This window comes from Somniosus microcephalus, chromosome 17 (genome assembly GCF_052327205.1).
Source record: "Somniosus microcephalus isolate GS21.2 chromosome 17, FLI_Smic_1.0, whole genome shotgun sequence".
Classification (NCBI taxonomy): Eukaryota; Metazoa; Chordata; class Chondrichthyes; order Squaliformes; family Somniosidae; genus Somniosus; species Somniosus microcephalus.
This window is the reverse complement of record NC_141003.1, coordinates 13,638,292-13,665,400: the sequence shown is the minus strand read 5'-3', so window position 1 is coordinate 13,665,400 and position 27,109 is coordinate 13,638,292. Positions and strand designations below refer to the sequence as shown.

The 27,109-nt window shown below is 46.4% G+C and overlaps 1 protein-coding gene across 1 annotated transcript in view; it reads left to right on the top strand.

The window, feature by feature from the left end:
• Positions 1–26,579, top strand: part of itpr2 (inositol 1,4,5-trisphosphate receptor, type 2) — a 290,627-nt gene extending 264,048 nt beyond the window's left edge. The window contains exons 55-57 of the mRNA XM_086009952.1: positions 13,585–13,745; positions 20,962–21,123; positions 22,253–26,579. Coding sequence (XP_085866078.1) covers positions 13,585–13,745; positions 20,962–21,123; positions 22,253–22,339 — 410 coding nt within the window. The 3' untranslated portion in view covers positions 22,340–26,579. The remainder of the gene's footprint in view (positions 1–13,584; positions 13,746–20,961; positions 21,124–22,252) is intronic.
• Positions 26,580–27,109: the final 530 nt, after the last annotated feature.

The following is a 27,109-nucleotide window of genomic DNA, read 5'->3' as shown; positions in this document are numbered from 1 at the left end:
CACACTTCTGAATCGCCATGAGTTAACACCATGGGAGATCTATAAGTAGGCATTCAATAAGGTTCCACATAAGAGGCTGTTAACAAAACCGAGAGCGCATGGAATTAGAGGCAACCTATTGACATGGGTAGGAATTGATAGGAGGTAGGAGACAGAGAGTAGGGGCAATGGGGATGTACTCCATTACTAAAAGCTAGTGGAGGGATACAAAAAATAACTTAAAAGGCTAATGGAATGTTGGCCTTTATCTCAAGGGGCCGGAATACCACAGGGTGGAAGTTATGTTACAGCTGTACAGAGCTCTGGTCAGACCCCATTGGGAATACGGTGTTCAGTACTGGGCACCGCAGCTCAGGGAAGATCTATTGGCCTTGGAGAGGGTGCAGCTCAAATTCACCAGAATGATACCTGGGCTAAAGGGGTTAAGCTATGAGGACAGCTTGCATAGACTGGGCTTGTATTCCCTCGAGTATAGAAGATTAAGGGGTGATCTAATTCAAGTGCTTAAAATGATCAAAGGAGTTGATAGGGTAAATAGAGAGAAACTATTTCCTCTGGTGGGGGAATCCAGAACAAAGGGGGCATAGTCTTAAATTTAGAGCTAGGCCGTTCAGGAGTGATGTCAGGAAGCACTTCTTCACACAAAGGGTAGTGGGAATCTGGAACTCTCCCCCCCCCCCCAAAAGCTGTTGAGGCTGGGGGTCAATTGAAAATTTCAAAACTGAGATTGGTAGATTTTTGTTAGGCAAGGATATTAAGGGGTACAGAACCATGACGGGTAGGTGGAGTTAAGATACAGATCAGCCCTGACCTAATTGAATGGCAGAACAGGCTCGAGGGGTTGAATGGCCCACCCCTGTTCCTCTGTTCCTATGAATATTGCACCAAAGACCAGTGTACCACTGCTTCACAATGTCCTGTAGTTCCTGAGCACTACCATCCATGTTTGTGCAATGACAGGAATTGCACACTGTCCTGAATTTTATCTCCATTTCCGTCGTGTGATTTCTCATGAAGAGAAAGTCTATCAAGCAATTTTGTAATCTCTGTGTTCATTCTCCAAATTGTGATACAGAAATGAAATGATTACGTTTCAGCTGATCATTCTGTTAGTTTTCTTTAATCTTCTTCTCTAGGGTTTTGTAGGATTCATTTATTCTGATCTTTTAAAGGATGAAGTACCACTTCCGCATAATAAGGAACCAATTTAATTAAGCAATCATTCAGTGTTGAGCATGTGCAGTAAAATAGCTGTATTGAAATGCATACAAAGTCTAATTAAGACTATCACACATTCATCAGTGCCATTGTATATGCTGAAGGCTTCTCCGCTACTGGCAGTTTTGAACGAGAGACTGTGCAGAAAGCCTTTTTGGTTCTTGGTTTTAGATTGGCACCAAGTGATCTCACATCATAAATATCCACCCACTATATATTAAACTTTAAAGCACTGTTCACAGCACTGGTAATGCTAAACATACAAGTTCCTGTTTATTCAGCGCGCTAAGGATGAAATGAGACCATTGAACTGCTTCATTGTAGGCAGCAAAGAAGCATTTAACTGAACGACCTTGTACTTGATGTCAGCTGGACCTGTCGGCTCCTGTGTGGGGTGATTCAGTTGGAATTCAGGCTTGACACTAGGAATCCAGCAAGTTGAGCAGTAGAATTTGAAAGATCTTCTGAAATGTTAACTCCCCTTTCCAGGAACTTGAGTCCAGTTTGAAATAACAAGTTGCACTTTCTCGCAGGGCAAAAAGGTATATCGGCACATATTGGCTTTAAATTTGTCTTTGGCAGTATCGCAAAACGGGCACTAGCGAATCAGCAGCCCACTTTACTCCCCGCCCGATACTCCTTCCCATCGTCTTCTGGAAACGAATATTGGGCGGAGTGTAAAAGGGGCTGGCTATTCGCTATTGCCCGTTTTACATCACCGTCTGAGACAAATTTATACAACCAATGGATGGCATGAAGCACCAGGTAACCGCTTCCTTTAGGAAAAGCTCCAAATGGTTGTGTATAGAACAGGGGTATTTCCGAACTAATCAGTAGCAATGATGCAAGTCAGCAACAGCACTTCTCCCTCTCTCCATCCAGAACATACTGGGTTTACATAATATAGCCAAGGTCCCCAAGGGTAGGAATGGTCGCACAATGACATCTCAAACCCGTGACCTCTTCCACCTAGAAGGACAAGGGCAGCAGGCGCATGGGAACACCACCACCTCCAAGTTCCCCTCCAAGTCACACACCATCCTGACTTGGAAATATATCACCGATCCTTCATCGTCGCTGGGTCAAAATCCTGGAGCTCCCTCCCTAACAGCACTGTGGGAGTACCTTCACCATACGGACTGCAGCGGTTCAAGAAGGCGGCTCACCACCACCTTCTCGAGGGCAATTAGGGATGGGCAATAAATGCTGGCCTTGATAGTGATGTCCACATCCCACGAATGAATTTTAAAAAAAGCACCCCAGTCCCTCTAGCTCATTACAGCATGGTCACAACATTTTCCTGAATTAATTTGAGACAAGTATGGTCATATATGTTTTGAACTTTGACTCTTTTTCCTTTTCTCTTTTCCCTTCACCTCTTTGTCGTTTACGTACCTCCACACAGCCTTAGGATGGAAGTTAGCTGAAATATTAACACAAACCCCAGTTAGGTTAGTCTGCAGATTGGAGAGTGCAGAAGATTTTACTCAGTGTTATCTTCAGGGAAGTGGGGTTAAAGGGTGTGAGATAATTAGGCTCACAGACATAATTCTGCCCCCATTTTAAAGTCATACATTTTCTTCTTCGAATATAGATTCCTATGTTCACATTTATATTGGAAAGTGTCCACGTAAACTTGTCACACTGTAATTACACCCTCCCACCAGCAGCTGCAGCACCTTCACTGGCAAGAAGCTGTAATTACAGCGTGATGTAAATCTGGACGGTTTGCTTCATTCTCACGCTCTGGGCAGAGCTGGCATTTATTGCCCAATCCAAGTTGCCCTAACTGAGTGGTTTGCTCGGCCACTTCAGAGGGCAAGTTAAAAGTCAACCGCATTGCTGTGGACTGGAGTCACATATAGGCCAGACCAATGCTCCCTTTAAGCCGCGCAGCGCTCTGGAGCTCCCGCGCAGCCGGCTTACCGGCTTTTAAAGGGGAAAAACCGCGGGCATGTGCGGTATTTTGAATGGGCCGCACAGTCCCTTAAAGGGTCCGCGCACCCAAAAATAAAATGAAAGGGAACATTGGACCAGACCGGGTAAGGACGGCAGGTTTCCGTCCCTAAAGGAGGATGGGGAAGGGTGATGTAGGCATAGAAATCAGGCAGGGGGATTGTGATATACTTGAACAAATTAGTATTGAGAGGGAGGAGGTACTAGCGGTTTTAGCGGGCTTAAAAGTGGATAAATCCCCAGGCCCAGATGAGATGTAGCCCAGGCTGCTGTGTGAGGCAAGGGAGGAGATTGCAGGGGCTCTGACACAAATTTTCAGAACCTCTCTGGCCACAGGGGAGGTGCCAGAGGACTGGAGAACAGCTAACGTAGTACCATTGTTCAAGAAGGGTAGTAGGGATAAACCAGGGAATTACAGGCCAGTGAGCCTAACATCAGTGGTAGGGAAATTATTGGAAAACATTCTGAGGGACAGAATTAGTCTCCACTTGGAGAGGCAGGGATTAATCAGGGATAGTCAGCATGGCTTTGTCAGGGGGAGATCATGTCTGACCAATTTGATTGAATTTTTTGAGGGGGTCTAGGTGTGTGGATGAGGGTAGTGCAGTTGATGTAGTCTACATGGACTTCAGTAAAGCATTTGAAAAAGTCCCACATGGGAGACTGGTCAAGAAGGTAAGAGCCCATGGGATCCAGGACAATTTGGCACATTGGATCCAAAATTGGCTTAGTGGCAGGAGGCAGAGGGCGATGGTCGAAGGTTGTTTTTGTGACTGGAAGCCTGTGTCCAGTGGTGTACCGCAGGGATCGGTGCTGGGTCCTTTGCTGTTTGTAGTGTACATTAATGATTTAGATATGAATGTAGGAGGTATGATCAGTAAGTTCGCAGATGACATGAAAATTGGTGGAGTGGTAAATAGCAAGGAGGGAAGCCTCAGGCTACAGGACGATATAGATGGGATGGTTAGATGGGCAGAACAGTGGCAAATGGAATTTAACCCTGAAAAGTGTGAGGTGATGCATTTTGGGAGGACTAACAAGGCAAGGGAATACACAATGAATGGTAGGATCCTAGGAAGGACAGAGGATCAGAGGGACCTTAGTGTGCATGTACATAGATCCCTGAAGGCAGCAGGACAGGTAGATAAGGTGGTTAAAAAGGCATATGGGATACTTGCCTTCATTAGCCAAGGCATAGAATATAAGAGCAGGGAGGTTATGATGGAGCTGTACAAAACGCTAGTTAGGCCACAGCTGGAAAACTGTGTGCAGTTCTGGTCGCCACACTATAGGAGGGATGTGATTGCATTGGAGAGGGTGCAGAGGACATTCACCAGGATGTTACCTGGGCTGGAGCGCTTCAGCTATGAAGAGAGACTGGACAGGCTGGGGTTGTTTTCCTTGGAGCAGAGAAGGCTGAGGGGGGACCTGATTGAGGTGTACAAAATTATGAGGGGCATAGATAGGGTAGATAGAAAGGAACTTTTCCCCTTAGTAGAGGGGTCAATAACCAGGGGGCATCGTTTCAAGGTAAGGGGCGGGAGGTTTAGAGGGGAATTGAGGAAAAACTTTTTCACCCAGAGGGTGGTTGGAATGTGGAACTCACTGCCTGAAAGGGTGGTAGAGGCAGGAACCCTCACAACATTCAAGAAGCATTTAGATGAGCACGTGAAACGCCATAGCATACAAGGCTACGGACCAAGTGCTGGAAAATGGGATTAGAATAGACAGGGCTTGATGGCCGGCGTGGACATGATGGGCCGAAGGGTCTCTTTCTGTGCTGTATGACTATGACTCTAAGGACATTTTACCAACACCAAATTTTTTAATTTTCAGATTTTTAAAACTGAATTCAAATTCTCAAACAGCCATGGTGGGATTTGAACTCACGTTCTTGAATTATTAGTCTAGGTTTTTGGATTACTAGTCCAGTAACATCGCCGTACCGTACCCCATAAAGATTTTCATTGAGCCGTGGAGGCGGGCTTGGAGGCGTGCGGGGGGTTAAAATCGCAAAAACTGGCGGGCGGGCGGGACCCCCGCCCCGCCTGGTTCCCGACTCCGAGCAATCTTAACTCAGGCGTGTCTGATGGTCCCGACTCCGTCCCGCATCCAACAGGCGGGACTGGTCTTTAAGGCCCTTAATAACCACTAAATGGCCTCTATAATCCTATTTTAAAGACCGCACCTGGAATACTGCATACAGTTTTGGTGTCCATACTTAAGAAAAGACATACTTGCTCTCGAGTCAGTACAAAGAAGGTTCACTCGGTTAATCCCGGGGATGAGGGGATGGTCATATGAGGAGAGGTTGAGTAGATTGGGACTCTACTCATTGGAGTTCAGAAGAATGAGAGGCGATCTTATTGAAACATATAAGATTGTGAAGGGGCTTGATCGGGTGGATGCGGTGAGGATGTTCCTAATGATGGGTGAAACTAGAACTAGGGGGCATAATCTTAAAATAAGGGGCTGCTCTTTCAAAACTGAGATGAGGAGAAACTTCTTCACTCAGAGGGTGGTAGGCTTGTGGAATTTGCTGCCCCAGAAAGCTGTGGAAGCTACATCATTAAATAAATTTAAAACAGAAATAGATAGTTTCCTAGAAGTAAAGGGAATTAAGGGTTATGGGGAGCGGGCAGGAAATTGGACATGCGTCTAGGTTCGGAATGGTCATGGCCCTGTGGGTAGTGGAGTGGGCCCAGGGGCCGTGTAGCCTGGTTCTGCTCCTACTGTGTTCTAATTCTGTGTTAGATTTCAGGAGATGGTTTTATTCCTGTTCCTGGCTGGGGTGGAGATCGCCTTTACGGAAGGTAAGTACTGTAGAAAATATAGGGACAGAGTGATCTCCTGGAAGAATTTCGATCGCCTAGATGGGTCGGAGAGGAATTTCCCAGATTTTTTTCTCCCAAATTGGCCATTGGGTCTTTATCTGGTTTTTCGCCTCTCCCGGGAGATCACATGGGTTCGGGTGGATGCAGAGTGATAGAAGATTTGAGGTTAGGATCAGATCAGCCATGATCTTATTGAATGGTGGAGCAGGCTCGAGGGGCCGATTGGCCTACTCCTGCTCCTATTTCTTATGTTCTTATGTTCTTAAAAGGCCCTTGCGAATTTAACCCTTTTCCCACGTGAAACACGCCTGGTGGGAAACACGAATGTGAAACCTGGCGGGAGTACTATTGGATTGCTGACTATCAACTGCAGGTCAACCATTAAAGAGGAGATTTGATCAGCCATCATTTGCAGGTGGCAGGACTTAGTGGTCTCAGGTCTGGGCAACTTTTAGAAGGCTTAACCACACCTGTGGAAGTTTGGAGCCTCACACACATCTCCACTGTGACCTCCTGGGAAACCCCTCTCGCCAATTTCACTCAGCGCTTCCTCAACAGAGACATATACCAGAGGCATGGGAGCCATTTATTTCCTTCCCATCTGGGCATTAGAGGAGCTCGAGCACCAGCCACGGCTGCAGCAGAACCAGGAACAACAGCAGCACCAGCAACAGCAGCAGGAGCGCCAGGCTGCTGCTCACCCACCTGAGGCTGCACAGGCCAGAAGGGGCCAGCGCCTGGTAGCCCATCGGCGCAGGAGATACCCCCCAAACAGGGTCTACAGACGCAGGGTCACCTATCTCAACATGTCTGAGCAGCAGTGCCAAAGGCGGCTCCGGCTTTCGCGAGAGGTAGTGACTGACATCTGCGCAATGCTACAGCAAGACCTGCTGCCCAGAGGACCAGGTGGACAAGCATTACCAGTGGCCGTCAAAGTCACCACCGCACTCAACATTTTTGCCTCAGGCTCATTCCAGGGATCAGCAGCAGACATCAGCGGTGTCGCCCAGGCGGCCACACACACTTGCATCACGCAGGTAACCGATGCACTCTTTGCCCTCGCGCACAATCACATCCATTTCACCAAGGATCGAGCAAGTGTCACGGCGCGAGCGGTTGGATTAGCTCACCTGGCAGGCTTTCCAAGGGTGCAGGGCATCGTTGGCTGCACACATGTGGCCCTTAAGGCACCCCATCGCAATCCAGGTATTTTTGTCAACCGCAAAGGCTTCCACTCCCTTAACATTCAGCTGGTGTGTGACCACAAGAAGGAAATATTGCATATTTGTGCCATTTACCCTGGCAGTTACCATGACTCCTTCATACTGCGCCAGTCTAGTGTGCCTCCGCTATTCAGTCCCCCAGACCAACTTAACGGATGGCTACTTGGAGACAAGGGCTATCCCCTGAGGACGTGGCTAATGACGCCGTTGAGGAGAACATCCAACGAAGTTGAGGAGAGCTACATGTCCACCAGAGCCATAATCGAGCAAACCATCGGTTTGCTGAAGATGCGCTTCAGATGCCTGGATAGATCAGGTGGAGCCCTGCAGTACTCAGCAGCCAGGGTCTCCAGAATCATTGTGGTTTGCTGTGCACTTCACAACATGGCACAGCGTCGTGGCTAGCAGATTCCTGAGGACCAAGTGGCTCATCGCATACCCTCCTCAGATGATGATGATGAGGAGGAGGAGGGCGAAAACGAACAACCTGCAGAGTCCCATCAACCAGCGGCAGCATTATGCGAGAACATTGCTGCCTGGGATGCAAGGAACACACTCAACCTGGCCAGATTTGCTTAGCCTAGTCAATCAAACACTTTTGCCTCGCAGCTTCTTACCAGAGCATTGACAATGGCCAAGAACCAGAGGATTCCCAGCACTCTGACCACCATACTGACAGTTGCAAGTATTCCTAAGGCCTCAATGCGGAAGTCCCAATAGCGAAATGACAGACACCACAACTGCAACATTTGCCATCAGTATTTTTATGTACAATTACGATGTGATTCCACCCAAGTGACTACCCTTGTGACTACTTGTGCTTTTATCTTCCTCTTACGCGTGCTCCTACGTAGCGAAATGACAGACACCACAACTGCAACATTTGCCATCAGTATTTTTATGTACAATTACGATGTGATTCCACCCAAGTGACTACCCTTGTGACTACTTGTGCTTTTATCTTCCTCTTACGCGTGCTCCTACGTAGCGAAATGACAGACACCACAACTGCACCATTTGCCATCAGAAATTTTATGTACATTACCGAAGTGATGGCATTTTTGCAGTAAACACAAAATTGCACCCAAGTGACTACCCTTGTGACTATTTGTGCAGAATTTTCCTCTTACGCGTGCTCCTACGTGGTGCCTCCCTTGTGACTTCAGTAGATGTGGAGGTCCCTTGCTCACTTTGCTGCTGCTCCTGTTTCGACACCTTTGGCGGGCATCCTCTAGGGTGGCGAGCCTGTGAGGGCCGTCAACAGTCTGCTGCTCCTGCGGCTGTGCAGGGGTTGAGGCGCCTATCTCACTTGGGTGTGGACTCCGGTGGGGCTCTGACCGAGGGCTCTGCAGTGGCATGGAAATGTGAGCGCTTGGAGAGGAGCCCCCACTTCCTTGAGGTCTGCCATCAACCTCCCTCTCATGAGTCAGGTCCCCCTCAGCGCCTACAAGTGGCTGGAGAGCACCTTGCTGCACATCAGGGGGGCCATGGGAACCCGTATTTGCACTTGCAGCCCTACTCAGAAGGACGTCCATGAAGGTCTGATTTCTCTGTTCAATAGATGCCCATTGCTCCTCAAGAGATGTCATTCTATTCTGAACAATGACCATGTTTTCCATACCCTGGTGACTAAGCTCCCCCATGGCCATAGCCCTCCTCTCCTCTACTGTAGCCATCCTCTCCTCTATGGTAGCCAGCCTTACCATGGAGGTAGCAATCGTTTCCACGGCAGTAGCCATCCTTTCCGTGGTGATGCGTTCATGCGCCAATGACTCCACAAAGCTCTGCTCATGTTCGCTATGGACTCCTCCATTCGCTCCACACTCACAGCGACCCTAGAGACAAAACCTGCCAGAGACTCCTGCATCTGTACCTGGAGTTCCATCACCTCTGATCTTATGGATGGACCCAGAGGCAGAGGATCGACATGCTTCTGAGTCGAGCTGGCAGAGTCCTGCGCCCTCCAACTAGGACTCTCCACTGTTGTCTCTGTCTCCACAATCTGTTGATGCTCACTTGTGAGCTGTGATACACCAGGTGACAACACTACTCTATCCCGCGATGGTCCCACCGAGGTGTGAGTGTCTGCGCTGGTGCTGGGTGCGCTGAATTCTGGTGACGCTGCGCCCTCAGAGGTTGCAGCTTCCTCTGAGGAGTCTGGCTGCTCAGCCTCTTCTTCCTGGCTAGGGGGGAACGGATGCTTGTGATGGTCCTGTGGGGGAGTAAAGGAAAGAGTCAGAGATGTGATGCAAAGGCTACATGCACATAGCTTTTTGCAGATGCTCATAAGCGCATCTGTTACAGCGTCACAATCATTATCAGCGACTCATGCAATGTCAAAGAGAGAGATGGGAAACTTTTCTGTCACCAGCTTGCTGTGTTGCACCCATCTGTCCATCCCCCACGCGCGAATCATCCTCAATGCCCATAATTTCCAGGACGGCCTCCTCCCAGGGGGTCAGGTGGGCTATTGAGGCTGTCCCTCCTCCTGTCCTGGCTCGCTCTCTTTTATTGTGAGCTCTCTTTTCCTGCAATGAGGGAGACAAGTGGAGGTTGAGTGAGAATGAAGGAGTGAGTGTAGAGATTGCATAGCATAGATACTTAGAAGGAGACAAAGATGGAGTGAGGTTGCAAGACCAAGGGCCCTCCCTGTGTGTTGTCAGTTGTGTTCAAAGCATCAGAGTGATAGGGAGTGTGAGGGCTGCATGGTGGAATAGTTATGTGAATGGGAGCATAGAGAGGGAGGGAATGGATAAGGGTGCATGGATGTCAGTGTCAAGTGGGATGTGGAGGAAGAGATTGCTAAAGCTGAGTGCTGGTGAGGAAAGGCAATGGGGATCAGATTGAGGGTGATGGGAAATTCATTCTCACTTTTCCAGTGCGCTGAAGGTCATGAAATCTTTTCCTGCACTGTATCCAGGTTCTGCGGGTGACTCCCAAGGGGTTGACCTCCTCATCCACACTGCCTTGGTCTGAGTGGGAGGCCTCTTCCTCCCTGATGAAGGGAAGAGCACCTCCCTGTTGGCCCTAGCCCCATCCACTAATGCCTGCAGTGCCACCTCGTCAAAGCGAGGAGCTGATCTGGCCCTCCCGCTTGTCATTTTTGCTGCAGCTCCCTCACACTGCACAGTCAAGAAGCTTGGCAGCCTGCAGAAGAAGCAAGGCTTGCTGTGGACCATAAATGCAGCAGCAATGATGACGTCATAGGAGGGGATTTTCAATCATGAAAAACCCATTTGCAAAGGCTTCCCACACGTTGGAAATCAATTGGCCAATTAAGTTAAAATTGCATCAATCTCCCACATCCATTTAGATTCGTGTGAGAAACATGAAATTCGGATAACACGACACCAACCTGCACCTGAGTTAAAATCCAGCCCAGAATGTTTTAGTTGACAGGCCCAGGATTTTTAATATCGTAATACATCTATTACACACTTTTCACTGTTTCTTACCAGGTCACATACTGCTTCCTTGGGTTGCTGGACCTCATGATCTTTGTCAAACCAGCTCATTCCAAACCCTGTTTTGAAATATACTTCTCTGGTAAACAGAATGCTGCATCATTGTCCATTACCAAGAATAAATGCAGGGATTCAGTGATTCTGTTAGACCTTCGTGAGTGTAGAAATATATTCGCACCCCAGTGAACTAAATCATAATTCCACAATTGTGTTTGGAAGGATAGACATGATAATTCATACCTCAACTGAGCTTTGTATTGCATCAGTAGTTCTCATTCCAGTTTCATATTCTGTTAACAAGTACTTACTATGAATTCAAATTTGGTGGAAGCACGTTGGTGCACAAATATACTGGGCATGAAGTGGCAGCATGTGGGAGAACACTAATCATTCTCCATGCAGTTGTCCAGTGCCATGCTATCCCCATGCTCTTTCCCTGTATTTTTTTTTTTTACATTCTCTCTTTTGCATTTCCAATTATCTTTTCAATGATGTTATGGCCCCAGCAACAACAGCTACTTGCAACAAAGCATTGCATGTTCTAGTAACCCACGGTGTGAAAACATTTCTCCTAACCTGCCCATTTGTTCTCCGAGGCTCTCTGAGCCCCTGTTACTGACTCACCGACTAGTGGAAACACTTTCTCTATTTATTCTCTCAAAAACTTTCATCACTTTAAAAAACCTTTGTTGGATTTCCTCTTAACCTTTTTGGTTTTGATGAAAAACCTCATTCCAGTGAATCATCACTTGAGCCTTTGCCATTGGCTCTAATAGTCATCCTGTAATGGGATGCCCAGAACTGCACACACTATATAAACTGTAGTCTAACCAGTGTCTCGTACAAACTTCCTTGCTTTTATATTCAGTGCCTCCTGTACAGAATCCAGAATCTCCTTTGCCTTTTTGATGGTCTTTTATACCCGCACTCCCAACCTTTAAAGAGTTGTGTAATGTGTCAGCTTTAGCTCAGTGCAGCGCTCTTGGCTCGGAGTCAGAAGGTTGGGGGTTCAAGCCTCACTTCATGAGACTTGAGCTGGTGCTTCAGTGCAGTGCTGAGGGAGTCAGAGGTGCTGTCTTATGGATGTGGGGATGTAAAAAAAAAAGATCCTACAGCACTATTCAAAGAAGAGCAGGGGAGTTATCCCCGGTGTCCTGGCCAACATTTATATCTCAACCAACATCACTAAAAACAGATTATCTGGTTATTTATTTAATTGCTGTTTGTGGGACTTTGCTGCAGTGCTTCCTAAATTACAACAGTGACTACACTTCAAAAGTACCTTGTTGGCTGTAAAGCATATGGTGACATCCTAAGGGGCTGTATAAATGTAAGACTTTCTTTCTGTCTGCACTCCTAGATTTGTCTATGCCTCCATGCTGTTATGAGCCTGACTGTTTAGGCTGTACCCCTTTCATAGCTGTTTTTCCCCCCAAAATATACTGATTTACATCTATATGCACTGAACTGCATCTGCCACCTATCGGCCCACTCCCTAACCTATCAGTTTTCCTGCCATCTCCTGGTATTGAAGAGAAAGCCCATCTACCCTTTCCCTCCTCCTCACTTTCTAGTGCTAAGTTACAGAGCAGTGTTACAGAGGGCTGGGATGTGGGGAATGTGTCGGCTTTTGGCTAGGAAGTAGTGAGTGACATTGGGGGAATGGAAAGAGGGAAGGGAACCTGTTCTTCTGCTTCAGTTGAAACAACCCATTAGCTGTTGCTTCTAGAAAGAAAGAAAGACTTACAGCGCCTTTCATGACCACCGGATGTCTCAAAGCACTTTACAGCCAATGAAGTACTTTTTGGAGTCACTGTTGTAATGCAGCCAATCTGCACACAGCAAGCTCCCACAAACAACAATCTGATAATGACCAGATAAACAGTTTTTGTTATGTCTTCTTCAAAATAGTGCCATTGGATCTTTTATGTCCACCTGAGAGAGCAAACGGGGCCTCAGTCTAACATCTCATCCAAAAGACGGCACCTCCAACAGTGCAGCACTCCCTCAGCACTGCACTGGAGTGTCAGCCTAGATTTTTGTGCTCAAAGTCTCTGGAGTGGGGCTTGAACCTACAACCTTCTGACTCAGAGACAAGTGTGCTACCAACTTAGCCACAGCTGATACTCTGTTAAGCTACTGTTCTACTGTTAAAGTTGTACCAATCCAGATTTATTTATTCTCCTCACATATCAATGTAACTATATTTTGTAAAGATTCTGGATATTTAGAATCTTTACATGTGTCGCTTTGCCACAGTACAGTATTTGGTTTTGTTTTACTGTATAGCAGTACTGTATAGCAGTAACAGTGTGCGTGATTTGTTATTTTTAGGGGTTCTGACTTTTGGATTTCATTTTCTCCTGATTGTGCCTTAGCCACTCCCTCAGATGAGTGCCCCCTCCTGTTGCGATGTGAATTTTCCATTTACCACATTGCCCATACTTGTGACCTTTCTGATTAAAGTTGCCTACCAACTTGTTCAGCTCACCCACTCCCAGTAGGAGCTTGATGAAGACTCCTCAAGCTCATTTCCTGTAGGACTTCCAGGAGAGTTCGGAGACTTGGACTATATTCAAACCCAGGTCCCAGAAGGGTGTCACAAACAGAGCATCCAAGCTGTGGCCATAAGGCGGTGTGGGGCCCAGCGTCGCCAATTGAAATACAGTATATGCAGATCATGGGAACATAGGTGTAAGCCCCTGAGGCCCTATAGAGGTCCTATGTGGTCTATAGAGGCAAAAGTTGAGACACCCTGCACTAAGCTAATGCACCAACCAGCAAACACAGTCAAACAACCCGCCATCTCCTTGACTAACCGTCAGCAAGGCCAAGGCAGATTCGCAAGTACTAATAAAACGCTGCTAATGGATTCTTCTTTATTTGTAGGGCTTGAACGAGACAAGTTTGACAACAAGACAGTGTCCTTCGAGGAGCACATCAAGGTTGAACACAATATGTGGCACTACTTATACTTCATTGTCTTAATCAAAGTCAAGGACCCGACTGAATATACAGGGCCTGAAAGTTACGTTGCACAAATGATCACGGTGAGTCTTGTGGAATTCTGTTAACACTGCTCCTTACCTTGTTTGTTACCAGTACTTCTAGCTTAGGAAGACAGGAATTGCGAGATGAGAAAGACCAAGATCCATCTAGTTCCCCTTCTATCATCCGGGTAGTCACCTGATACAACGATAATGGAGTTGTTGACTAACCACAGTAATCAATCTCTATCAATCAAACTACAACAGATCCAGACATGAGGCGAGGGAACCCCAATGGTGGAGAGCTTTGGGAACCAGAGGTCCACAGTCACCTGTTCCTCCCGAGCCTGCTACACTCACCGCACGTCATGCCTCAAATTACTCATGTACTGGATCCTAAAACTTCACCCACACGCTGTGCTACATGGCTGATGCCTTGATGATGAAGAATTATTATCTGCAGGCTGGGGTGACGAGTTCCTTGGTTTGGCATTGCATAGAGTTTAGAAGATTAAGGGGTGATCTAATTGAGGTGTTTAAAATGATTAAAGGATTTGATAGAACAACAGAAAATGCTGGAAAAACTCAGCAGGCCAGGCAACATCCGTGGAGAGAGAAACAGTCAACGTTTCGGGTCGAAACCCTTCGTCAGGACTGAGAGAAAAGGCAGGAAATGAAACAAAAGGCAGTTTGGGGGCTGGGAAATGGGGGAGGGGATGAAAGAAGAGACATTAAGAGATATTCAAGGTGAGACACAAACAATGGCTCTAGATGGAGTGTGAAATGCGCTGGCAGATTTGATTGGGTGGACACAGAGGTACTATTTCCTCTGGTGGGAAAGTTCAGAACAAGGGGGCATAATTTTCAAATTAGAGTCAGGCCATTCAGGGGCGATGTCAGGAAGCACTTTTTCACACAAAGGGCAGTGGAAATCTGGAACTCTCTTCCCCCCCAGAAAGCTGTAGAGGCTGGGGGGGGGGGTCAATTGAAAATGTTAAAACTGACATTGATAGATTTTTGTTAGATAAGGATATTAAGGGTTTTGGAACCAAGGTGAGTAAATGGAGTTAATAGACAGATCAGCCATGATCTGATTGAATGGCGGAATAGGTTTGAGGGGCTGAATGGCCTCCTCCTGTTCCTATGTAGGTTCATAGAGGCATTATTAACACCACTCTTGAGTTGTGTTCAGATTCCAGATTAACTAACTAGGTTTATTTACAGAACTGAAGCAAGTCAGGCAGATACAGAAAAGCACATGCTGTATGTCCATTAACAGCAGTATTTCTTTTAAACCTGCACTCTCCTCCTGACAGTGGTCAGTGTAGTGAGAGCTTCTTTACCATGCTCCAGCACTTTCAGTTCCCAGTCGCCCTGGATCATTCTGGTTGCCTTGCTCTCAATGGGCCGGTTTCTCTCTCTCGGCGTCTAAAAGTCGATATGATCCGTTAGCCTTTGAGCTGCCTGGAATGCGGATGAACGGAAGGTTTAACTGTACCTCTTAAACATGCAGGGTGGAATTCCACCTCGGTCGAGAGTGAGTGAGCTTTGGGAAGGTTTCACCAGCCAGCCAGGTTACACCACATAGCGGGAGCGCTGAGTGGGCTTGGCGTTAGCAGTAGGCATGGCGTAGTCTGAGAGCTTGTCCTAAGTCGAGGGAGGATTTACGTAGGTTAGCAGGCCTGTGGGAAGATGAAGAGACGGTGCCCATTATGATCAGTTTCTTTTCAAATGAAACACATTAATGGCCCAGAAATTCGGGTCTCCACGGGTGAGTACGCACTGGGTACTCACCCGTAAGCCCGATGGAAGTGCCGGTTTCGTGCATGCACTGTGCATGCACGGGAAACCGGCACTTCCATTCCCCTGAAAGCAGGGGTTCAGAGGTCGAACGCGTGCGCGGGGGAGGATGCGCGTGCGCATCGAACTTCGGTTTTTTTTGCAGGTTTTCCCGGGAGGGTAAGCCTGCAGGATTTAGAAATATAAAAAGCAGGCGTAAGGCCTGCTTTTTACAAGGTAAGTGGTGAATTAATTAAAATTAAAACATTTTTTCCACAGGTTTATTATTTGTAAATACTTTAAAGCAAGGTAAGTTTATTTTTAGCCCTGTTAGAATATAAAATTATTTTTTTCAAATTTAAATTATTGTTTAAAATAGTTATTTACTGTAATTTATAGTTTATTTTAAAAATGTGATGTTTTTAAAAAATTTATTTGAATGTTTAGTGCTGTTTTGGGGCCGTAGTATTTATAAGTCTTGACAGCTCTTCCTGTCAAGACTTATGAATGGGCTTTTCCCTGCTCTGATTGGCTGCCCATGGCCCACGTGATCCCAGGGGATGTTTCGAACTAACTGCGCCCCTGGGATACGCAAGCACTGCGCGCCGGGAGTTGGAGGAGGTCCAGGATCGGAATTCCACGGGGCTCTACAGTTCAACTGCCGGCGCGCTAGGTAAGTGCAGGTCGGGGGCTTACACCCGCGGGAAGCCCCTGACCCGAATTTCTGGGCCATTATTAAATGTTCTTATATAACACTCGTGAGTAAAATGCTTTCAGCTGAGTCACACCAGCTGAGAGCACTGTGAGTAGGTTCAACAATGGGAACATCTCTCTGTGTGAATAACTGCCTAAAGCTCTTATGTGAGCCTTTTTTTAAAACCGATAATACAGAATGGTGATTGTAACATGCTTGGGGGGGGAAACGGTGACTTTGAACCTACAGCTCCCAAAGCTCTCCACCACTGGGGTTTTCCTCTCGTGTCTGGGTCTGTTGTAAGCTCATTGATAGAGATTGATTGCCATAATTAGTCAACAACTCCATTATTGTTGTATCATGTGACCCCCAGGATGGTAGAAGGCGAACTAGATGGACCGTAGTCTTTGTTCGTCTAGAAATTCTTATGTTATGAATGCAGAATGAACCCTGTTGAGAATAGACTGCTTTGTACAGCAACCTTTTGTACAATTCTCGGCATCAACAGCACAACAAAATTGTACAGATATAAAAACAGAAAGTGCTGGAAACACTCAGCAGGTCAGGCAGCAACTGTGGAGAGAGCGAAACAGCGTTAATGTTTCAGGTTGATGACCGATATTTCAGATCTCCAGCATCCGCAGTATTTTGCTTTTGTAAAGTTGTACAGATGCTTGCTGAACAGAAGTCTACCCTGAACTATCAGTTTAAAAAACAAGGTGGAAGCCTTGAAATAGTACAGAATTAATAATTAGTTAGACGGCCAGTAAAGCATTAATTGTAATTATTGCTTATAATGAAGTGTCAGTTCTATTTGCCTTGTAGAATTTTATGACATTACTTTGTGTAACAGCTTTTTTTCTGTAGGTGTTTTTATTACTGTGTGTTTTTTGCGCAGTGTGTTTTGATTTAACTTGTTTGTAAATAGACCAGGAAGTCCCCAAGTTTAGTGCCCAGTCTATACCTCGTTAACTGAACCCAACCAGGGTGGAAACTGTTGTGCTGTCATTGGCCTCAGTGCCACTGAGCTAGGGAGGTGGAAAGTTGGCCACGGTGTCTGCTCCTGATAGCTATTTAGTGATCCCTGCTGGAAGGTATGTGACAGGACTGGGCTCAGCTGTGATGACCCCCGTGATGGAACAGACTGCCAATGCCATTAAACTCACACAGGAAGAATAGTCACCCTGGGTGAACTGAAAATAACCAAACATAGGAACAAGAGTCAGCCACTCGGCCCCTCGAGCCTGCTCCGCCATTGTATTTAACCATGGCTGATCTCGACCTCAACCCCATTTACCCTTTGCTTCATATACCATGATACCCTTACCGAACAAAAATCTATTGATCTGGAGAATACAAGGGGGTAGAAGTTATGCTGCAGGGTTAGACCACACCTGGATACTGCGAGCAGTTCTGGGCACCACACCTTAGGAAGGATAGATTGTCCTTGGAGGGAGTGCAGCGTAGGTTTACCAGAATGATACCCGGACTCCAAGGGTTATGTTATGAGAAGCAATTACACAAATTAGGGTTGCATTCCCTAGAATTTAGACGATTAAGGAATGATCTGATCGACGTTTTCAAGATATTTTGGGGAACAGATAGGGTAGAGAGAAACTATTTCCGTTGGTTGGGGATTCTAGGACTGGGGACATAGTCTAAAAATTAGAGCCAGACCTTTCAGGAGTGAAATTAGGAAACACTTCTACACACAAAGGGTGGTAGAAGTTTGGAACTCTCTCTCGCAAATGGCAATTGATGCGAGATCAATTGTTAATTTTAAATCGGAGATTGATGGCTTTTTGTTAACCAAAGGTATTAAGGGATATGGGCCAAAGGCGGGTAGATGGAGTTAGGGCAGATCAGCCGTGATCTCATTGAATGGCAGAACAGGCTCGTGGAGCTAAATGGCCTATTCCTGTTCCTATGTTCCAATGATCGCAGTCTTGAAAATTTCTGTTTTTTTTAGAAGGATTATTTTAGGCTACATCCTCCCTATATTTTCAGTAACTGATATTAAAGGATATGTATCAAATAAAAAAGGATGAAAGGATATTCTATTGCTGCCGTCTGCCCTCTCAGTTGGATGTAAAAGTTCCCAAGGCACTATTCCAAGAAAAACAGAGTTTTGTTTTTTTAATTCATTCCTGGGATGTGGGCGTCGCTGGCAAGGTCGGCATTTATTGCCCATCCCTAATTGCCCTTGAGAAGGTGGTGGTGAGCCACCTTCTTGAACTGCCGCAGTCCGTGTGGAGAAGGTCCTCCCAGTGCTGTTAGGGAGGGAGTTCCAGGATTTTGACCCAGCGACGATGACGGATCGGCGATATACTGCCAAGTCAGGATGGTGTGTGACTTGGAGGGGAACTTGGAGGTGGTGGTGTTCCCATGCGCCTGCTGCCCTTGTCCTTCGAGGTGGAAGAGGTCGCGGGTTTGGGAGGTGCTGTCGAAGGAGCCTTGGCGAGTTGCTGCAGTGCATCTTGTAGATGGTACACACTGCAGCCATGGTGCGCCGGTGGTGGAGGGAGTGGATGTTTAAGGTGATGGATTGGGTGCCAATCAAGCGGGCTGCTTTGTCCTGGATGGTGTAATAAGTATGTTTATATAGCTTGGCCACACACTTCCTATCCATTAATTTCTCATGAGTTTGGTCACACTTTCCTGTCAACATTTACCATTATAAATTACTACGTCAACATTTCCCGTTCAGCTTTGCTATGTAAACTGTTGTGAAGTAGTTGCCAATAGGTGGCTCTGTGGATGGGGTTCTTGAAGTCTCTCTGTGACCTCTATCACCACCTTTCATATACAAAATGTCTATAATTCATCAGCTGACTGCAGGCAATTAACTGGAACAGATATATGAACTCTTGTAACAATAAAGACTGTGTACTGTTAACAGAAAGCAACGGAACTTCTGACATTCCAGATTATACAAACAAATGCTCTCATTTTCTCTTTGGTAGATATGATCGTATGGAAACAGTTTTAAAGGTCCAGAGAAACACAGTTTTGTTAATAATCTCCCAATTTGCAGTACATGGCTAAATACTGCGTATTTTTTTATAGTCATTGCCTGGCACTTATGCGGCGCGAATGTTACCTGCCACTTATCAGCCCAAGCCCGAATGTCATCCAGGTCTTGTTGCATGCGGACATAGACATATATTGAGAGAGGTTTTCCTTTTTTCTTTATTCTAAGATGACAGTGCAATAATCTTTTGAGATTTAATTTAACATTCCCATCCGTGCATTTTTATGGTAAACAGTATATCCCTACTGAACACAAAGGACGATGGTTGTGGTTGTTGGAAGTCAATCATCTCAGCCCCAGGACATCACTGTAGGAGTTCCTCAGGGCAGTGTCCTAGGCCCAACCATCTTCGGCTGCATCATCAATGACCTTCCCTCCATCATAAGGTCAGAAGTGGGAATGTTCGCTGATGATTGCACACAGTGTTCAGTGCCATTCACAACTCCTCACATAATGAAGCAGTCCATGCCCAAATGCAGCAAGACCTGGACGACGTTCAGACTTGGGCTGATAAGTGGCAGGTAACATTTGTGCCACACAAGTGCCAGGCAATGACTATCTCCAGCAAGAGAGAGTCTATTCACCACCCCTTGACATTCAATGGCATTACCATCGCCAAATCCCCCAACATCAACATCCTGGGGGGTCACAATTGACCAGAAACTTAACTGGGCCAGCCACATAAATACTGTGGCTGCAAGAGCAGGTCACAGGCTGGGTATTCTGCGGCGAGTGTCTCACCTCCTGACTCCCCAAAGCCTTTCCACCATCTACAAGGCACAAGTCAGGAGTGCGATGGAATACTCCCCACTTGCCTGGATGAGTGCAGCTCCAACAACACTCAAGTAGCTCGAAACCATCCAGGACAAAGCAGCCCGCTTGATTGATACCCCATCCGCCACCTTAAACATTCACTTCCTCCACCACCGGCGCACCGTGGCTGCAGTGTGTACCATCTACAAGATGCACTGCAGCAACTCGCCAAGGCTTCTTCAGCAGCACCTCCCAAACCTACGACCTCTTCCACCTAGAAGGACAAGGGCAGCAGACGCATGGGGAACACCACCACCTCCAAGTTCCCCTCCAAGTCACACACCATCCTAACTTGGAAATATATAGCTGTTCTTTCATCGCCGCTGGGTAAAAATCCTGGAACTCCCTCCCTCACAGCACTGTGGGAGCATCTTCACCACACGGACTGCAGCGGTTCAAGAAGGTGGCTCACCCCCTTCACAAGGACAACCAGGGAAAGGGCAATAAATGCTGGCCTTGCCAGCGACGCCCACATCCCATGAACGAAAAAAAACTGTTCACATGCATTGAATACTATTTATCCTCCACTGTAAATCCATGTTAAATTTGACCAAGTTTTTAGTCATCTCTCCTAATATCTTCTTCTTTGGCTCGGTACATCTGATTACGTTTCTGTGAAGTGTCTTGGGACATTTCTCTACGTTGCAGGCACTATATAAATGCAAGTTGTTATATAAATGCAAGCTCTCTCTTATAGAGCTATATAATCATTATAAATTTACAACACTAATTAGGACATAAGTTTCTTATGTTGCAACAGTGAATGCACTTCAAAGGTACTTAATTGGCCGTAAAGTGCTTTGGGACGTCCTGAGGTCATGAGAGGTGCTGTATAAATGCAAGTCTTTCTTATTTTAGGTAATTGAGCAGTCAAGTACATAATTCTGTCCAACAAAAACAAAACCTCTGCTCAGTTCTCAAATCTTACTGAAGGTGAGACTAATCACGATGATTAATTGCAGGAGAAGAACCTGGATTGGTTCCCTCGGATGCGCGCCATATCATTGGTTAGTAACGAAGGCGATAGTGAACAGAACGAAATCAGAAGTTTACAAGATAAGTTGGAATGTACCATGAATCTGGTGATACAACTGTCCGGTCAGCTTTCAGAACTGAAAGAACAGGTAAAGAAACTATTTAAACTCTGGTCAATGTTTCTGGGACTCAGCTACTCTCTTGGAGCACGTTCCCCCAATCCTCCGAGCCTCTAGGTGGGGCCACCTATGTGGCAGATCACTAAATTGGCAAGGAGGTCCTTCTTACTCCGCACTACAAACTGTGGGGGTAATTTTCACCTTCACAGTCTGGGCATTAATCTGGGGGAGTGGATCAGCCGCCCATGGTAGAACCCGCCCGATTTTCATCCGGTTGGTTTCAATGGGATGAAAATTGAGCTCCTCAATAGGCGGGCGATCAGTTGCCCCAGATTAATGCCCAGGTGGCGAAGGTGGTCTAGTAGGCACCAATGATGATGGCCGAAATTCATGCCGCAGACGATTACACCCTCACATTGTTTCCAGTGATTGAGCAGTTAGGACAAGTGATTGAGCAGTTAGGACAAGGAGGACATGGATCTAAGATTAAATGTAAGAGATTTAGGACAGTGAGTAGGAGAAACTTGTTTTATACAGAGGGTTGTGTTGGTGATTGAAGCAGAGACCACATCATCATTTAAGAATAGATTAGATAGGTGGTTGAAGGTAAAAGGATATGGGAACAGAGCAGGCACATGGGATTAAGGTATTGCTCGTTTGAATGATAACAACCAACACAGACTGGTTGGACCGCACAAGTGTAATTTCTGTGTAATTCTGTGAGCCATAAACAGCAACAAGAGTAGAGTGAAGCTCATTTAATGAATCCAGAGTGAGCGGTTTTGATCGAGTCGATACAGAGAAACAGTTTCCACCGGCAGGAGGGTCAGTAAGATGGTAACCAAAGGACACAGATTTAAGATAACTGGCAAAAAAGCCAGGGGGGAGATGAGGAGAAATTTTTTTACGCAGCGAGTTATGATGATCTGGAGTGTACTGCCTGAAAGGGCGGTGGAAGCAGATTCAATAGTAACTTTCAAAAGGGAATTGGAGAAATACTTGAAAAGGAAAAAAATGACAGGGCTCTGGGGAAAGAGCGGGGGGGAGTGGGACTCATTGGAGAGCTCTTTCAAAGAGCGGGCACAGGCACGATGGGCCGAATGGCCTCCTTCTGTGCTGTTTGATTCTGTTTTGAAACGGGTTTTATTTTACTCTGTAGATGACCGAGCAGAGGAAGAACAAGCAACGACTGGGATTTCTCGGACCAAACACACCTCACATGAATCATCACGTGGCAGCACATTGAGGACCAGTGACTTGGGCGTTCAGGACATATGTCCACGGAATCATGTGCCGGGGACGGACGCATGATGCTCGTTGTTGAGATCCTGTTTTTATATTCGAAAAAATGTCTTAATAACTGGATTGAAGCAATTTAGAGGGACACACGCATGGTCAGAGACCTGCCTTAATAGCCACTGTAGGGATGTTCTCTGTATATTCCGATGAGTGGCCTTCCTGGTGGTGCCTTCATGCTTGCTCACCCTGCCTTCCAACCTTCCTGTTCGTAATCCTTATGCGTTTCCTGCACTTCGAGTCCATAATTAAAATACCCAGCGTTGTTGTCTCATGGCTGATTATAAGATGGTAACCATTTTTATATTTTGTTTTATTCATTCTTGGTATGTGGGCATCGCTGGCATTTATTGCCCCTTCCTAGTTGCCCTTGAGAAGGTGATGGTGGGCATCCTTCTTGAACCTCTGCAGTCCGTGTGGTGAAGGTGCTCCCGCAGTGGTGTTCTATAGGGAGTTACACGATTTTGACCCAGGAATAATAAAAGGAATGGTGATATATGTCCAAGTCAGGGTGGTGTGTCACTTGGAGGCGAACTTTGAGGTGCCCTTGTCCTTCTAGGTGGGCGAGGTCACAGATTTGGGAAGTGCTGCTGAAGAAGATTTGGCGAGTTACGGCAGTGCATCCTGTGGGTAGTACACACTGCAGCCACGGTACGCCAGTAGTGGATGTCCTGGTTGGTGTCGAGCTGCTTGAGGTTTGTTGCAGCTGCATCCATCCAGGCAAATGGATAATATTCCATCACACTCCTGACTTGTGCCTTGTAGATGATGCAGATGCTTTGGGGAGTCAGCAGGTGACCTACTTACCACAGAATACCCAGCCTCTGACCTGCTCTAGCAGCCACGGCATTTGTATGGTTGACCACCTGGTGAGTAGTGACCACCCAGGATGTTGACGGTGGGGGACTCGGTGATGGTAGCGTAATTAAATGTCATGGGAATATGGTTAGGCTCTCTTTTGTTGGAGATGGTCATTGCCTGACACTTGTGTGGTGCAGATGTTACTTAAGGTTCATGCCTGATTTAAAAAAAAGACTCTTTGTGTGGTGTAGATGTTACTTGCCACTTATCAGTCCAGGCCAGGATGTTGTCCAGGTGTTGCTGCATGTGGGCACAGACTGCTTCATTATGTGAGCAATTGTGACTGGAGCTGAACACTGTGCAATCATCAACAAAGAGGCTATCAATGAACCAGCTGAAAATAGGTGAGCCTAGGTTGTTGCCCTGAGGAACTCCTGCAGCAATGTCCTGGGGCTGAAATGATTGGCTTCCAACAACCACAACCATCTTCTTTTGTGCTAGATATGACTCCAGTGGAGGGTTTTCTCCCTGATTCCCATTGACTTCAGTTTTACTAGGGCTCCTTGATACCATACTCAGTCGAACTCTGCCTTGATGTCTAGGGCAGTCATTCTCACCTCACCTCTATAATTCAGCTCTGGTGTCCAAGTTTGGACCAAGGCTGTAATGAGGTCTGGAGCCAAGCGGTCCTGGTGGAACCCAAACTGAGCATCGGTGAACAGGTTATTGGTGAGTAAGTGCCGCTTGATAGCACGGTCGATGACACCTTCCATCACTTTGCTGATGATTGAGAGTAGGTTGATAGGGCGGTAATTGGCCAGGTTGGATTTGTTCTGCTTTTTGTGGCCATACCTGGGCAATTTTCGATATTGTCGGGTAAATGACTACTGTAGCTCTAATGGAACAGCTTGGCTAGAGGCGCGGCTAGTTCTGGAGCACAAGTCTTCAGCATGACAGCCAGGATGTTGTCGGATCCCATAGCCTTTGCTGTATCCAGTGTGCTCAGCCGTTTCTTGATATCACGTGGAATGAATCGAATTGGCTGAAGACTGGCATCTGTGATGGTGGGGACTCAGGAGGAGGCCGATATGGATCATCCACTCGGCACGTCTGGCTGAAGATGGTTGCAAATGCTTCAATCTTGTCTTTTACACTCGTGTGCTGGGCTCCGCCATCAGGATGGGGATGTTCATGGAGCTTCCTCCTTAGTTGTTTAATTTTCCACCACCATTCATGACTGGATGTGGCAGGGTTTTTAGAGCTTTGACCTGATCTATTGGTTGTGGGATCGCTGAGCTCTGTCTATAGCATACTGCTTCCACTGTTGAGCATGCATGTAGTCCTGTGCTGTAGCTTCACCAGGTTGGCACCTCATTTTTAAGTACACCTGGTGCTGCTCCTGGCATGCTCTTCTACACTCCTCATTATACCAGGGTTGGTCGCCTGGCTTGATGGTGATGGAGGAATATGCCGGGTCATGAGGTTACAGGTTGTGGTGGAATACAATTCTGCTGCTGCTGATGGCCCACAGCGCCTTATAGATGGCTAGATTTGAGTGGCTAAATCGGTTCTTAATCTATCCCACTTAGCACGGTGGTCGTGTTCCTGTGCGTTTGTTTCTTATACTCCGTGTCCATAGTTAAGATATTTAGCATCGTTGTCGCATAGTTGATTACAAGATCATGACCACAGGGCATTGAAGCAATTTAGAAGGACGCGCACGTGGTCAGAGGCTTGTCTTAATATCTACCAGAGGGATGTTCTCTGTGAATTCCCCTGCGTGACCCTGCTGGCGACGCCTTCACACTAGTTCGCCCTGCATTCCAATCTTCCTGTCAGTAAGCCTCATGCGTTTCACAGATCACAGAAACCCCACAGTGCAGATAGAGGCCATTTCGGCCCATCGAGCCTGCACCGACACATATCCCACCCGATCCCCGTAACCCCTACACCAACACATATCCCACCCTATCCCCGTATTTAATCCCCCTAACACTAAGGGTCAATTTATCATAGCCAATCAACCTAACCCGCACATTTTTGGACTGTGGGAGGAAACCGGAGCACCCGGAGAAAACCCACGCAAACACGGGGAGAATGTGCAAACTCCACACAGACAGTCGCCTGAGGCCGGATTCGAACCCGGGTCTCTGGTGCTGTGAGGCAACAGTGCTAACCACTATGCCACCGTTTCCCACAGGACGAATGCGTGCTTCCTTATCAATTGATCTGATCATTGTCTTTAAAGTAGTAAAAGGATTCTACAGGGTAGATGCAGAGAAACTGTTTCCTCTGGTGGGGGAATCCAGAACAAGAGGACACCATCTTAAAATTAGAGCCAGGCCGTTCAGGAGTGAGATCTGGAAGCATTTTTTTACACACAGGGTAGTGGAAATCTGGAACTTGCTCCCCCCAAAAGGCTGCAGAAGCTGAGGAGTCAGTTTGAGCTTTCAAGACTGAGATTGCTCGATTTTTCTTGGGTAAGGGTATTGAAAAGGCGGTAAATAGAATGGAGGTGCAGATCAGCCATGATCTAATCGAACAGGCTCGAGGGGGCTGAGTGGCCTACTTCTATTCCTATGTTCAGTCCTCTGTGTTCCACATCTTGTAAGAAACTGCGAGACGACAACACTGAGTATTTTGGCCAGAGTAACTGGAGTCTGTGAAACAGTCGCACGTTGCTGAATATCTGATTCCTGGGACAACTTGAGCAAAGAATATAATGGGTAACTTCAGCCAATGTGCAACTTCACCTTGTTCATGTTCCTTGAACTGCGGTATATAGCTTATATTAGGGACCAAAGAGGTTTGATTGAAAGGAAAAGGGGAGTAAGTGGAAGGAATAGCAGGGAACGCTTCACATTCTGCGATCGAGGAACATATCCAGATGGGGGTTATCGGGAAGCAGTGAACTATACAGCTGTGCTCCTGGGCCTCAACTACATATCTCGACTAAAGACACTTTTGCTCTTGTAAAGCCACTTTGAATGTATCTAACCTTTCGATGTCATCAAATTTGCAAAGGTACTAAAGCATAAAATATTTTTATACACTGAACCAATTGAACTACAAAGGATGTATGACATTTTAAAATATTAATTTTGTACATTAATGAGGGAAATCACTGAGATATTTTGCTGCATCAAAGAACCCAAATGGTTTGATTTTTTTTTTAATGTGGTATTTATATGGTTTCATTTCAGTATCTTGCATGTACTGCAAAATAGTGGGGAGGCAATGGAAATCCCCAATTAAATCATCATTACGAAGCCGCCTTAACTGGTATTATTTGTACGGCCTTTGTAAAAAGAGGTGAAGGTCTTAATTGGTTCTGACTGGATGATGTGTTTGTATCTGTTAAACTAATAAAGCTTATCTTTTTTAGTGAACAGGAGTATTTCTTATTAACCGTCACAGCCTGGCTATTGCAGCAGTTGTGCTATTGTGGGGCTAAACCATTGATTTTTGTTTTGAAGATTACAAAGCAACCTTATTTTCCTGCTTTCAATGCATGAGCTAGCAATTCCTGCACAGCAGGCCAGCGAATGACACAAAACAGAAAGCAGATCATCCTCTTAATCAACTATGAATTGCTATTAGACAGATGACGATCCAGAACCAGCTGCGAACCAAGCTGAACAACGGGGCGAGGAACAGTGAGGAAAACCAAGTTCACTGCCCAAGGTCTGAAAACCCTACTGCGAGCACTAGGGGAGGGGTGTGCTTTATGGAACTGACGGCTACCCTCCAGAGGGAGGAGGTAGCGACGGGAACAAGCAGCCACCACTATCTTAGATGTAGCTGACACAGATGATTAAGTCGTTGGCCCAGTGGCCTCTTTAAAATAAAAAGGAAGACTTGCATTTATACAGCGCCTTTCACGACCTCAGGACTTCCATATTTCCACCTCCGTAACATC